This window comes from Sprattus sprattus, assembly GCF_963457725.1.
Source record: "Sprattus sprattus genome assembly, chromosome: 8".
NCBI lineage: Eukaryota > Metazoa > Chordata > Actinopteri > Clupeiformes > Clupeidae > Sprattus > Sprattus sprattus.
Window position 1 is genome coordinate 16,622,617 of NC_137927.1, and position 12,070 is coordinate 16,634,686.

Consider the following 12,070-nt stretch of genomic DNA (forward strand, 5'->3'; position numbering starts at 1 on the left):
CATGGCATGTAAGGAAGGTTACAGACATGAAATCACTACACAAAATTGTGTTTTTTTATGTCAAAATTACCTTACAAAGTATCGGTTTTACTGTTTTGGCAATAAAAGACACATTTTCAGCTTCTATGGGGCAATATGGGTAAGTTTAGTCAAGAAAGCAGGAACTTTCTGAAAACATTTAATTTTCAAAAAGTTCTTGCATTGTTCAGAATTTGGCACACATTCCTTTCTTGTAATAACCTCACATCAAAATCCAATGCCAGTGATGCCTAGGCTTTTGCTTGCATATTCAAGGCTGCGCAAGCGTGATATACCCTAAACCTGATGAATAAACCAGGTCAAATTCTAGGAAAAAAGCCATTGAAATTATATGTGTGAATTGCTTTGATACAAATGTGAAATTTCCATAGCCTGCATTTTGAAATAGGCAAGCAAATATTGTTTTATTGCAATTAATTTATTTGATTTTGTAACTTTGTTTGCTTGCACTCAGCCAGCCATATTCCCTACCTTTAAACGGTAATAACAACACATCTAACATGATACAAATGCAGCCTTGGTAAATTATATAGGCTGTGGCCATTGCTTATAGTCTTACTAATGTCCGTTTTCTATTTACTAACAGAAATGACTTAAATCAATGAGCAAATAGATCATTTTATGAATGGTCAAGTTTTAAAAATTCGGTATTTTTGCACTTCAGTTATTTTGAAGCATCTTTAATGATCCATCTCAACAGTCCCTTATCATAGATATATTCACTTATATTGAACGTCTTCAAAGCTAAACCAGATGTAGCATGCTCTCCTCTAACCTTTCATCTTCTTTTGTGCAGTGTATGATTGCAAGAGCACTTACTGTAGTGAAGAACTGGAGAACATGTAAACTCACTACTTACTGTAATACTAGTACTACTACAATTCTGATTGAAAATAGTAAAAACAGGTCTTGTTGTGACTCACTTTAACTCTCAATACTTTGTCCTCTGCCTCTCTAGATCCCAGACAGTTCTGCTGCTGTGACAGCTCTGAAAACCTCTATATGTACTTCAACAGCCTCCAAAAAATAACTGATCAGTGTGAGTCGATACATTTGTCAAACCTCAATTAACGAAAATGCGATACTGGTCCTCCTCAAAGTCTTTACCGTAACTTTGTATTATTCAATAAAGGTATGTTTAGCATCACAAACTTGGTCCTCACTCAGCTGCACCTGGTCATGCTAATAAAAAACTGGAATGGATGTTAACAATAGAATTGGTCTATGAAGATTACTACCCCTGGTGCCTTCACAAAGGCATCACACTCGCTGGTATCTAAAAAAAAAAAGAGGCTGTGTATTGACCATATAGGGACTGATAGCTCTCATACACCATTCAACCTAAAATGCTACAGTGCTAAAGAGTTAAAGAAATTATGGAAAATGCTGTTATTGAGCTGGGATTACGTCGTCTGTAACTCTAAAAATACAGATGACATGAAAATATATCAGCCAGTTAAAGTATTTTATTAATGCAGATTGGCAAGAATATTAATCATCTGTTTTGTGTTTTTGTTCAAAGCATTTGAAGTATTACACCATCAAACAGTATTTTTCCTATCACACAATCAAACTACGCAGTCAAACACCTTTATCAACACTACTTTTAAAAACTATATAATTAACACCATCAACATACAATACTACAGTCCAAAAGTTTGGCAGTGGCCAAACATGTTTCAGGGGATTCTCTTGTGAACGTACCCAGCATAACTACAGATAGTTGAACTTGTTTTGCCTTTATTTTCTATCTCAGGAGCATGAGACAGGGCAGAAATGGCATTTCACATCTTTTTCATTTTGACTGCAGGATAATCAGATGACTGGATTGTATTGGATAGATTGCTGGTCAATGCATATCTATGCAGAATTGTACTGCTTAAAGATTTCTGATCTGATCAGTGCTTTCCGTAATTTACCCCTCTACATTAATTGCATTTAGGCATTTTGAACAATAGGTTGACACCGACATCAAACAAAATGTGCGACAAAAATGTGTGTTACACAAAAATAATTATATCTATAGAAAGAAAAAGTATACATGCTGGGTGAATTGAGAGCGTAATCTCATTTCAGGATGGAAAAAAACATGATTTAGATTTGAAAATGGGTCCAATTTACACTGAACAACATATAGAGCTAACTTTTCAATTTGATTATTTTCCCATTTGTGACTGCAATGTACATATCAGGCTTTTCTGCTTCAAGACCTGGTAGCCCAGAGTAAATTACATATAATACAAGACAGAAATCGCTGTTGGAGAACATTTCGTACAAATTATTTATAAATAATATATTGATATGTATTGACAAATTAAATAACATATTTTGTATATATTTATAGGCAAATTGACATAAGGGGTCGAGGCTCCATCCTATAGCTCTCCACAACAAGCTGCAAAAGAAGAAAAGATTCAATGATAACACAGAATAAAACACATGAAGACTAGATATAGTATCTTTACATTTTTACAAACAAAATAAAAAATAAAATAAAATAAATTATGACTGGTTTTACATGAACGTGACAAATCATAGTAGGCCTACTGGTTTCTGGCATCTAACACAGGATACAGTTAATCTTTTTAACTGTTTATATAGTTATCAGTTATTAGTTATATTTCTCTTCATAACTTTCAAGTTGACACAGTATTTATGGATGCAGAAAGGTGTATCCCTTTGTGTGCAATAACTTCAGAGTATTTTGAAATCACTGACAGAACTATGGTTGTTTTGACACAATGCAATGTTCATTACACGTCCAATAGGTAAAGCTGTTGGAACCCGCTTGGAAAAGTCATTATTCCTCTGAACTACGTTTTGCTATAAAAGTGCCTGGACAGCAAACCCATAAGACACCAAACTACACCACGCACAGTCAGCTGGCTGCATTATTGGGCTTGGCGCGCCCTTCAGTCTTTACGTTAGCCGTCTGCCTCACACTCCATACATGCAAGAAGCAGGCATACACTGGATGAAGTGGATCCTAATGTTATGCTTGAGAACATAGTTGAAATGTATCATAAGATGATAGTTTATAATAATTTATTTATTACTGCCTTTAAGTTTTTTGTAACACCCATTATGTCAGGCCAGGGCGGAGGTTAAAAATGGCAATCACTTTATTAATCAATTATTGTTGACTCATTTGGATCTCTAACTGCATCATGTGTGGGGGCCAGGAAGTCCTCCTTCACAGATCAAAATGCCGAGGAGGAATAGACCGAAATGCAGAACAGCTTTAAAGGTAGTCCTTTTCTCTAGCATAGTAAGGCGCAGAAAGATAACAAAGGCCTATTCATCATTTCTCTTTAAAAAGAACATTTTAGTACAAAAATAGCAGAGATTTTGATCCATACCTGTCTCTACTCCCAGAAATATCTCAAGTACCAAATGGTTTCGTTCTTCAACTGTGGTCCAAACAGTGGGTTGGTTTGAGCCAGGATGGCTATTAACCAGCTGAGATGGGGAACACGTTAATTTATTATTACACTTGCATTATAGTTACAGGGTTCATAAAACTATTAGGCTGAGATTGAGACATTGATATTTGCAGCATATTTCTACTCCAATTCCACGTAAATGAATGCACGTTAAATGATGCTGAATACTTACAACAGATAGCAGCAGACGGCGGTCAATATCAGACTTGTGATGATAACACTGATGGCAAAACAAAATGAAGGAAAGAATTAGCTGAATTGGTAAATGAAGGGAATGTGTATCTTAAATCAAACATAGTGAGAATTCGAGGTTGTAGCAGAGATACGGGTAACTAGAAAGATGCACTACGCTCTAAGGATGCAAGAGGCCTTGTATGGAAAGCATCCGTATTCCCACTTATCCCAAAATACAGAATCTTCATGGCTAAACCACAAGAAACACAATATTGGTTTTACAACCTACAATTCGCTCGAAGGTTATATCACACGAATAACTATAACGTTAAGTCCTGTGAAGAACATTATCGTTTAAAGCCTACTTACCCTCTATTTGGACCTTTTGGCACGAAAAAGGGGGCTACAACACCAACCAAACCCCATAGTGTTGTAAAACAAATCATCGGCCAGGCAAGCGAGTGGGCAACCATTTTGCACAACGATTATTGTTTTGATTTTATCCTTAGTATATATTCGTGATGATGGACTGAAATAACGATGCGTTCTCACGTAACCAAGAAAGCGGCTTGTCCCACCTACTTTGCGTCACACCGCTTTGGATTGGCTGTAACGGTCTCCCTGTTCCTTTTTGCTCTATTTTTTACTGGTGCAATTGAGCCATCAGTCAGGATTACAATCAAGCAATGGTTGATACAGGTTGAGACTAAGTCCGTAAGAGAGCATTGATAGTGACCACTCCCATCATATGTTTTGACAATACATATAACAAGAGGCCTTAAGAACACACACGTTTGCAAATGGGTCAATAAGCCTACCTCTCTGCCCTACCACACGCGCGTGCTGGTGTGTGCCTCACTGATACAACTGATCCCGAACACAGGAGCTAGGTATGGTGGGAAATGTAGGCCTTTTAAATGTAGGCTTGAAAAAAATCTGTTGCAAGTAGTGTGCTTCTCTGCAGAATTCCACGTTTGGACCTCCTCCTACTCGTAGATTAGGAGCAATGGCAAAACCTTTAAAAAATAACCAGTAGATGGCAGTATCAGACTAAAGTTTGTCTGGGATGGGGTTTGGGACGGTATGGAGCGCTGTTTCTTTCTTGTACAACCTGACCTCAACTCATGAGCCTCATTGAAAGCAGAGATCCTGGAATGAGTCAATTTGAATTGTCGATACTCCACACTGCTTCCAAATGTTACAACTGGGACTGCTGAAAAGAATCTACATGTATGATTATTATAAGGTTATTTTATTAATATGACATCATTATGACAAAGGTAATTATTGAAGTGCAAGCACCACAGCAATGAACCTTTAAACAAACAAAGCACTGTGATGACACAGGAATGGTGATATAATTAATGTATTATCATCTCTTGAACTTTTGAGTCATGAGTGGTGATTGCACATTGTGATGCACATTGTATGAATTGATTGCACTTGATTTTTAGCCGCCCACTCAAGTACTGTATGTATTGTATCATGTGTTAGAGGACAACATTAAAAGATTCACTTTAGCAAAAATCAGCAAATTTGCCAACACAAACGTGTGTGTAATGTTGCACTTGGACGGCAGCTTGTTCTCCGCCAATTTGTGTGCGATGATGGAAGAGTTAAGGAATCCTGAAGTAGGGAGTGGAGTGAGGTTTAGGAGCTAACTGGGTTGTTGTGTCCTGGGATGACTCAAAGGCGGCATCCACAGGGAGGGAGATATCACCTGTTATCTCAAGTGGCCAGGAGAGTCCAGTGAGGGGAGTGAAGACAGGCAAGGGAAAATACTATCTTCAGGGGCAACAGAAGCCACTCTCTTGAGTGCTGGTCTGAGGGTCTGCAGTATTTGTTTTAGGGTTTTGATGGTTTCTATGGTGATGAGACAAAATCATGTGTTTAGTGACAGACCACAGTAGAGCCTTTATTGTACACTGTTTGATATATATGATATAAGTCTACGATTATCTGATGTTGTACATTGTGTACATATTGGTCACCTGCCTCATTTTACTGATGTTTCAGGGTAAATAAGGCTTTCTTTGTGTGCATGTATCTATCTTTTCCTAGCCATCTGTCTGCTTGTCTTTGTCCATCTGTTTTCATTCTATTATACCTGTGCCTGTCTCTGTCTGTATTTCTTTCTGTCCGTCTGACTGTAGGCCTATATATACTTGAATCATATTTGTGTTCATTCATTCATTTATCCACTTGACACTGTTACAGTTACATGCCCCATTGTTTCTCAGCCAGATGGTATTTTTCGCGAGACTTTTAAACATACAGCAGCCTTTAGTCACTGCAGCAACCTGCTGTTTTGCCGATGACCAATCGTGACTGCATCCAATACCCAATACCACTGTAAAGTTTGTTATTCTGGAGCTCCAAATCGCTTCTAATAAATCACAACAGAGTTCTTGTCTTCTTTATGAGTGGCCTGACAAGGCATGCACACAACCACTTCATAACCCAAGAATGCATTTCCCTCTTAGGTCCTATCCCCTGAGAGGAAATGTACTCTGAGTAGGAGTTCAGCTTGAGTCCAGAAACTCTACAATGTCTCCATCCCTTTCCTCTCATTTGAGAACACTGTGCAGGTGAATGTAAACCAATGAAAAAAGTTTTTTATAGTCACTGATTTTAATGAGAATCCAAGAGTCTGATTTTGCTCCATCAGTTGCCTAAGTGTGATCAAAGAAAAGCTTCACCAAAGTTAAGGGATTCAAACGGGGTCCACTAGAGTAATGATAACCAGGTATGGAAAGGTTTTAGCATGACTGCTGAAATAAGATACAGAGCATTGTTGCAGCCCACATATGGTATTTGCTACCCCCAGTGAGAGAGCCTTATCTGGCAAGCATATATCATATAGGAGGTCAGGATGAGAGAGCCTTATCTGGTAAGCGTATATAATATAAGAGGTCAGCATCAGTGAGGGCCATGTGGTTACTGATATGCAGTTGGTGACCTCATTGCTCAGACATCCCCACTTAACTTTTGAATGGTCATTTTCAAGCTGTAGATCTCATCCGAATCCACTTAGGAACATGGGCCTCATCAGTGCCGAGTGGGGTTTGAGCTCATTCTGTTCACACTCTCTCATGCCTGAGCTGTTTTGCCTGGTTTGCCTGTTTTGCATGGTATCAGGGAACGGAAAGAATGTTTAGGGTGAGCTAATCTGCTCTGTACATGACAATGCAGTACTTCACAAACTGGGGATTGTGTATAAAAATACATGTAATATTATGTCAGAGAGGGGGGTGATAATGTGGGGTAGAGTTGTACAGAGGTATTATTGGGTTTTGTTTCAAACTAGCAAACTAACTCACTGACTGACTAGCCTTGCAAACACCCAAAACAGAAGTTGTCTCTTTGCTAGCTTGCTAATGGTGGATGTAGTTACTTTGGTGACACAATGCTGTGAAGATGCTTGTGGGTTTCCAAATAGAATAAACTACATAGTAAATAGCCTAGATGATTAAAGTTTGTTTTTCTCTCTACGTGACCATATCCCAGCAGAATGAATTTGAGAGTGTAAGAAAAACTACTTATTTACCACTGTCAAACATTCCTTGAGAAACATTAAAAACATGCATAATGTATTTTAACATCACTCTGACTTAAAAGCAGGGTTACAAAATAATTGTAGCTCCTGATTGGGATATGCATATTACTTAAAAAACAACACCATCCAAGATGTTCATGTTGAGGCTTTGTGCTTTCTGAAGAAAGATGTGGATGGCATCTCCTGACAGTATGTGAGAAACACAAAAAAGAAACACTGCAAACTAAAACAAATCAGTTCATTTATTGTATGTGTGCATTGCTCTGAAATGTCATAAATAATGCAATATGCACATTTCCATGTGGAAAATACAAGTTTCACTTGAAATAACTTTATACAGTTTTACAACATGTCAAATAAAAGGTGCCACTTAAACTACAGTCCTCTCAGGTACAAGAATCCCCATTTGTCAAGAGGGACAAAGGAGCTCTTGAAAGGGAGTCTGAAAAAGAGAAGACGACAAACATAAAAGACAGAGAAGTATAGAAAAAAGGAGAGAGTTAAAAAAAGGCCAGGAGTTTTTTTTCTTCCAGAATTAAGAATGAACATGCACTGAAAAAGCACTACAAGGAAAGGAATTTTGGCATGCCACAACACACCATGCCACATTTTAACACTTGAAATCTGAGACAATGGAATAGACACACTTTTTCAGTGTTAGAAATTGTGAAGTGAAAAGTAGGTGCTGAACAGTATAAAGAGCTGATCATGCGTCCCTATGGTGAAACACTGACCACAGCACAAGGTCAGGTGACTGTGCAGAGCGGATCAGCTTCAGGGCTGACATGATTCAGACTCGGAGGTGTCAACGTGGGGAACTTGGAAAAAGACTACAAGTGAATCAAAGAAGAGAAAATAAAGGAGAGGTATTATGAAATGGACAGAGAGATAGCAAAGAGCAATAGTAACAGAAAAGGACACATACATTACACATACATCTGAGTTAAATCAATGAGAAACGTGTGGGTGAAAAATCCTCCCTAAATGAGTAATGTTACAAATAAATGCTTTATTACCACGTACAAATACTAGATGTAAACTGTCACTGTTTAACTCCTTTTCACATACTGGAGACATCATCCTGGTGGGTATAATAGTGTCCAGCCAGGGATGAGTTTCAGTACAAGTTTAACTGTTCAGTGTATACTTGTAGAGAACACCAGAAATCTAACAAGATCTTTGGTGGAAATCAGTTTGGTGAAAAACATTTCTTCAGCATCTGCATTATCTTTGGGGTACATGATATATAAGGTGCTCTTTCACACATGCAATTCAACTGTTCATGCATACAAGTATTTTTAGTGTAACCAAGTTCAAGCAGTGGAATGATGTGCCTTTAACAGTTGTAGAGACAACCAGATTCAGAGGACTAAGATGAACAATGTCAAATCAGTTATACTCCTTTCTGCTTTTGCTACTACCAGAAACGCGTCCAATGCCTTTTCGTTACTTTCCTATTCTGTCCTGGAAATTGAAGAGGGGTATTAAAAAGCATCATGATCTGAACCTGGGTCATCTTTACATGGACTGGTACAACAGAAGGCACTGAGCCATGCCAGTCAGAGACTTCCCTGAAATGCTACTTTCATCCAGCTATATTTCAGGGAAAAAATGCCCAAACACAGATGTACAAATCAACAAAATGATAGTTTGAAACAAAGTCAAATAAAAGAGTGTTACAATTCAATGGTACAGCAAGTTTGAGATACTAAGAAATGTTCTAATGGAAGATTGTAACACACTCACAGACACACATACACATGTAAACCTGTTAAAGAAAGATTTGGCTTTGTGAATGGCTTAAAAGATGAAACCCTGTTTTGGCATTTTTCATTGCACACAACCTTAAAAGAACACACTGCCCTTCCTGCTGAGTTATTTCAGGTTTAGTAAACTTGCAGCATCTGCACAAATCTGGTCCTTCTTGTCTGAACACGAGAAATAAAAAAAGACCTCTCAGAAATAAGCACATGTACAGGCAAGGACAGACCACCATTTTAAAGTGCTTTAAGACATTGTGCATTAATCACAATGTTCAGAAAGACTGGAGCTACAGCAACCTGAGAAAAGCAATGAACACATATTTGGAGGAGTTGTCCTGAGCAACTCATCAAATAGATTCATAAAGGAGATTTGAATGTAGACATGTACTGATGAGTACATTTAGATTTTCAAACATTGCTACACACACATCAACCCCGTGAAAGATGTTTTGCATCAGGCACTTGCTGATCGTCTTTAATTTTCTTGAAATTACTTTAAGAACAAACTACAACCTGCTTTCAGCAGACTGTTAGGGGGAAAAAAAACCTTGTTTATAGGTATTTACACAGTGGCCAGCCATCATCACCCCATGCATTTCAAACATGCGTTTAGGTAACACAAGTGAGTTCTCTAGAATGGCATGGAGCCCCAGAGGATCATAGGAGTTCCATTATTTTATTCTAAATGAGCCTGAGGCCTAGGTGCTGCTCAGCCCACTGCAGCAGGGGCTGCGGGGAGATAGTCCCCGGCCCGAGCTCGAGCTCGGAGTACATGTGGAGCAGCACCTCCAGCTGGAAGCCCAGCAGGGGCAGGCCCAGGCTCAGCAGCTCGAACAGGAAGCCATAGTCCTCGGCGTGGGCCGTGAGGTGGAGGCGTGTGGCCTGAGCGGCGCTACGCATCCAGCGCGACAGGCGGCGGGGCACGGCACACACAGACCGGGTCACGTGCACGGGCCAGCTCAGGCTCTTCCTGAGCAGCGAGCCCAGGGTACCTGGAGACGGCCGCGGGCCGGAGGAGCTGCCTCCGCTGGAGTTCTGCGTCCCGGAGTCGTCCTGGAGCCCTGTGCCGTCGTTTTCCTGAAAACAGAAAGACACACATGCAGGTCAGGTATCAGATATTGAGAGGAAGAGGCACTACTTGCTGTTACGGTGATGAAGATGGTTACCATATGCAGACCGAAAGCCTTCTCTCGCTTTGCACCAGATGTGCGTTTTGCAAAATGCAGTTTGCAGTACAGCTTGCCTGAGGAAACAGGACATGCATACATTTCCATTAAGAGCTTAACGGAAATTTTAAGAGCTTAAAAAACGAAAACTTCATTACTTTATAACCAGGATGCTAAGGTGCTCTGTAGTTGTGGCGTCTGTGACTTACCTGTTTCAGAGTCAAACGCATGTCCGCCCTGGCGTAACGGAGCACAGCACGTGTCACAGCGGAAGCACTCTCTGTGGAAGAACAGGCCTTCCGCACTGAGCCGCTCCACAACATAGACCCGTCTATTACATGAGTGACATAACTCACTGCCACCTAATTCCCTACGGAAAGAGCCCTGTGAGAGAAAAGGGGTAGAGAGAGAGAAAAAGAGAGAGAGAAAGAGAGAGAGAGAGTGAGTTATAGACACAGTAACTTGAAAAGTTGTCGATGTTTAATTTGGCTCTGTTGGTTTGGGAGAGTTCATGCCTGGACTTTGCCTCCAGTGATAAGACAGATGAGACAGAGCAGATTTATGTGGATGCAGACGTCCCTCCTACTGGCAATAAAAAAAAAATAATATCTCTGCCATAACCAGGAAACAGGTTGAAAAAAAAAACAGGAAGCACTCACACGAGGGCATGGTGAGTCAGTATTCCGAGAAGGTCACACAAGTTCAATTTAATGTTTCCCTTACAAAGGAGGTACCCTCCTGTTTCCTACAGAACCGCATCGCTCACCCAACAACAGACTCCTGTAAAGCTAAATCTTAATGCTGCCCCTTCTGTGACACTGAAGAGTGCTAAAAACGAACCTGGAACCTATCCACTGTGGCCTACACACACAGCCACATGCAGTAATGTAACACTCAGCGTTCTAACACCCCAAATCCCCAGGCTGCAATAACCTGGCAGCCAGGTGGGGTAAAGGTCAGAAAGTGAAAATCCCACCATATTTTTTAGCTCCTTCTGTACCTGAAGCCAGTTCCCGCACCGATATATTACTGCTGATCTTGACAGGGATTTTTGTTGTTGTTGTTGTTGTTGTCTTTAACAGGCACACACACACACACACACACACACACACACACACACACACACACACACACACACACACACACACACACACACACACACACACACACACTGATGATTGCTGATGTGTATGTCCAGTGGGCTTACCGGGGAGGTTGGCGGGCTGTTGGCCTTGGGCTTGTGATCGTGCTCATAGAGAGAGGCTATTGTCTCAGCCCTGGCTCCCACAACCAGAGACACCTTCCCCACCGTGCGCTGACGGCCACAGACAGACACAGAGGTGGGATGGAAAGAAGGAGTAAGACAAGAAAGGGACAGAGACAGCTTGATGCAGACAGTATCAGGGGTTAGTGCAGATGACCCAGAGCGCAGAGGAAGTAAGAAAAATGGATGAATTTGAATTTGGAAACACAACTGAGCTCAACACCTGTTTGCATGCAGCATGTGGTTAGATTAGATATCAGCCAAAGAGTGCTCAGATGTTTTCCTCCAACTCAAAGGAACCCACATTCATTTTTTTACCATGCGTTAGAAGAAGGCCTCAGATTTCATCCTGTGATCCCAAACCACTGCTCCTTCCAAGGCAACTTGACTTTTAACTCACAACCACCACCAACCCTGTCCCCCTCCAGTAAAAAAAATGGGAGGTTTTCCCATCAAACAGATTTAAATTTCAAACCATTTCTAACAATGCAAAGACTGCCTGGAATGTTCTCCTATTGTGGAAAACTGGGAATGTCGAAGTGGTTTGACGTCCTTCTGCATACCCTTATGGCCTGATCCTGATCAGGGATCTACCTGGGGGGGGTGGGGGGGTTGCAGACAGTCCCACAAGGAGCGGCACCACAATAATAAACTGCCTTTGATGT

General features: G+C 40.5%; 2 protein-coding genes across 7 annotated transcripts in view; both read right to left on the minus strand.

Annotated features, from left to right (window-relative positions):
- Positions 1 to 2,300: 2,300 nt before the first annotated feature.
- Positions 2,301 to 4,129, minus strand: atpv0e2 (ATPase H+ transporting V0 subunit e2; the record flags this gene model as incomplete). The annotated part of the gene is made up of 4 exons (XM_080844085.1): positions 2,301 to 2,434; positions 3,399 to 3,498; positions 3,655 to 3,702; positions 4,026 to 4,129. The coding sequence occupies 3 exons, from the start codon at positions 4,127 to 4,129 to the stop codon at positions 3,405 to 3,407; spliced, it is 246 nt and encodes an 81-aa protein (XP_080700211.1). The 3' UTR covers positions 2,301 to 2,434; positions 3,399 to 3,404.
- Positions 4,130 to 7,461: 3,332 nt separating this feature from the next.
- mical2a (microtubule associated monooxygenase, calponin and LIM domain containing 2a) overlaps positions 7,462 to 12,070 on the minus strand; it is a 34,402-nt gene continuing 29,793 nt past the window's right edge. For 4 of the 6 annotated variants that reach the window (XM_080843105.1, XM_080843110.1, XM_080843109.1 and 1 more), the window contains 4 exons: positions 11,349 to 11,456; positions 10,351 to 10,525; positions 10,142 to 10,218; positions 7,462 to 10,052 (listed from right to left, as the gene is read on the minus strand). In XM_080843105.1, coding sequence (XP_080699231.1) covers positions 9,657 to 10,052; positions 10,142 to 10,218; positions 10,351 to 10,525; positions 11,349 to 11,456 — 756 coding nt within the window. In that variant the 3' untranslated portion in view covers positions 7,462 to 9,656. The remainder of the gene's footprint in view (positions 10,053 to 10,141; positions 10,219 to 10,350; positions 10,526 to 11,348; positions 11,457 to 12,070) is intronic. The other 2 variants (XM_080843111.1, XR_013968733.1) reach the window with 2 other exon arrangements.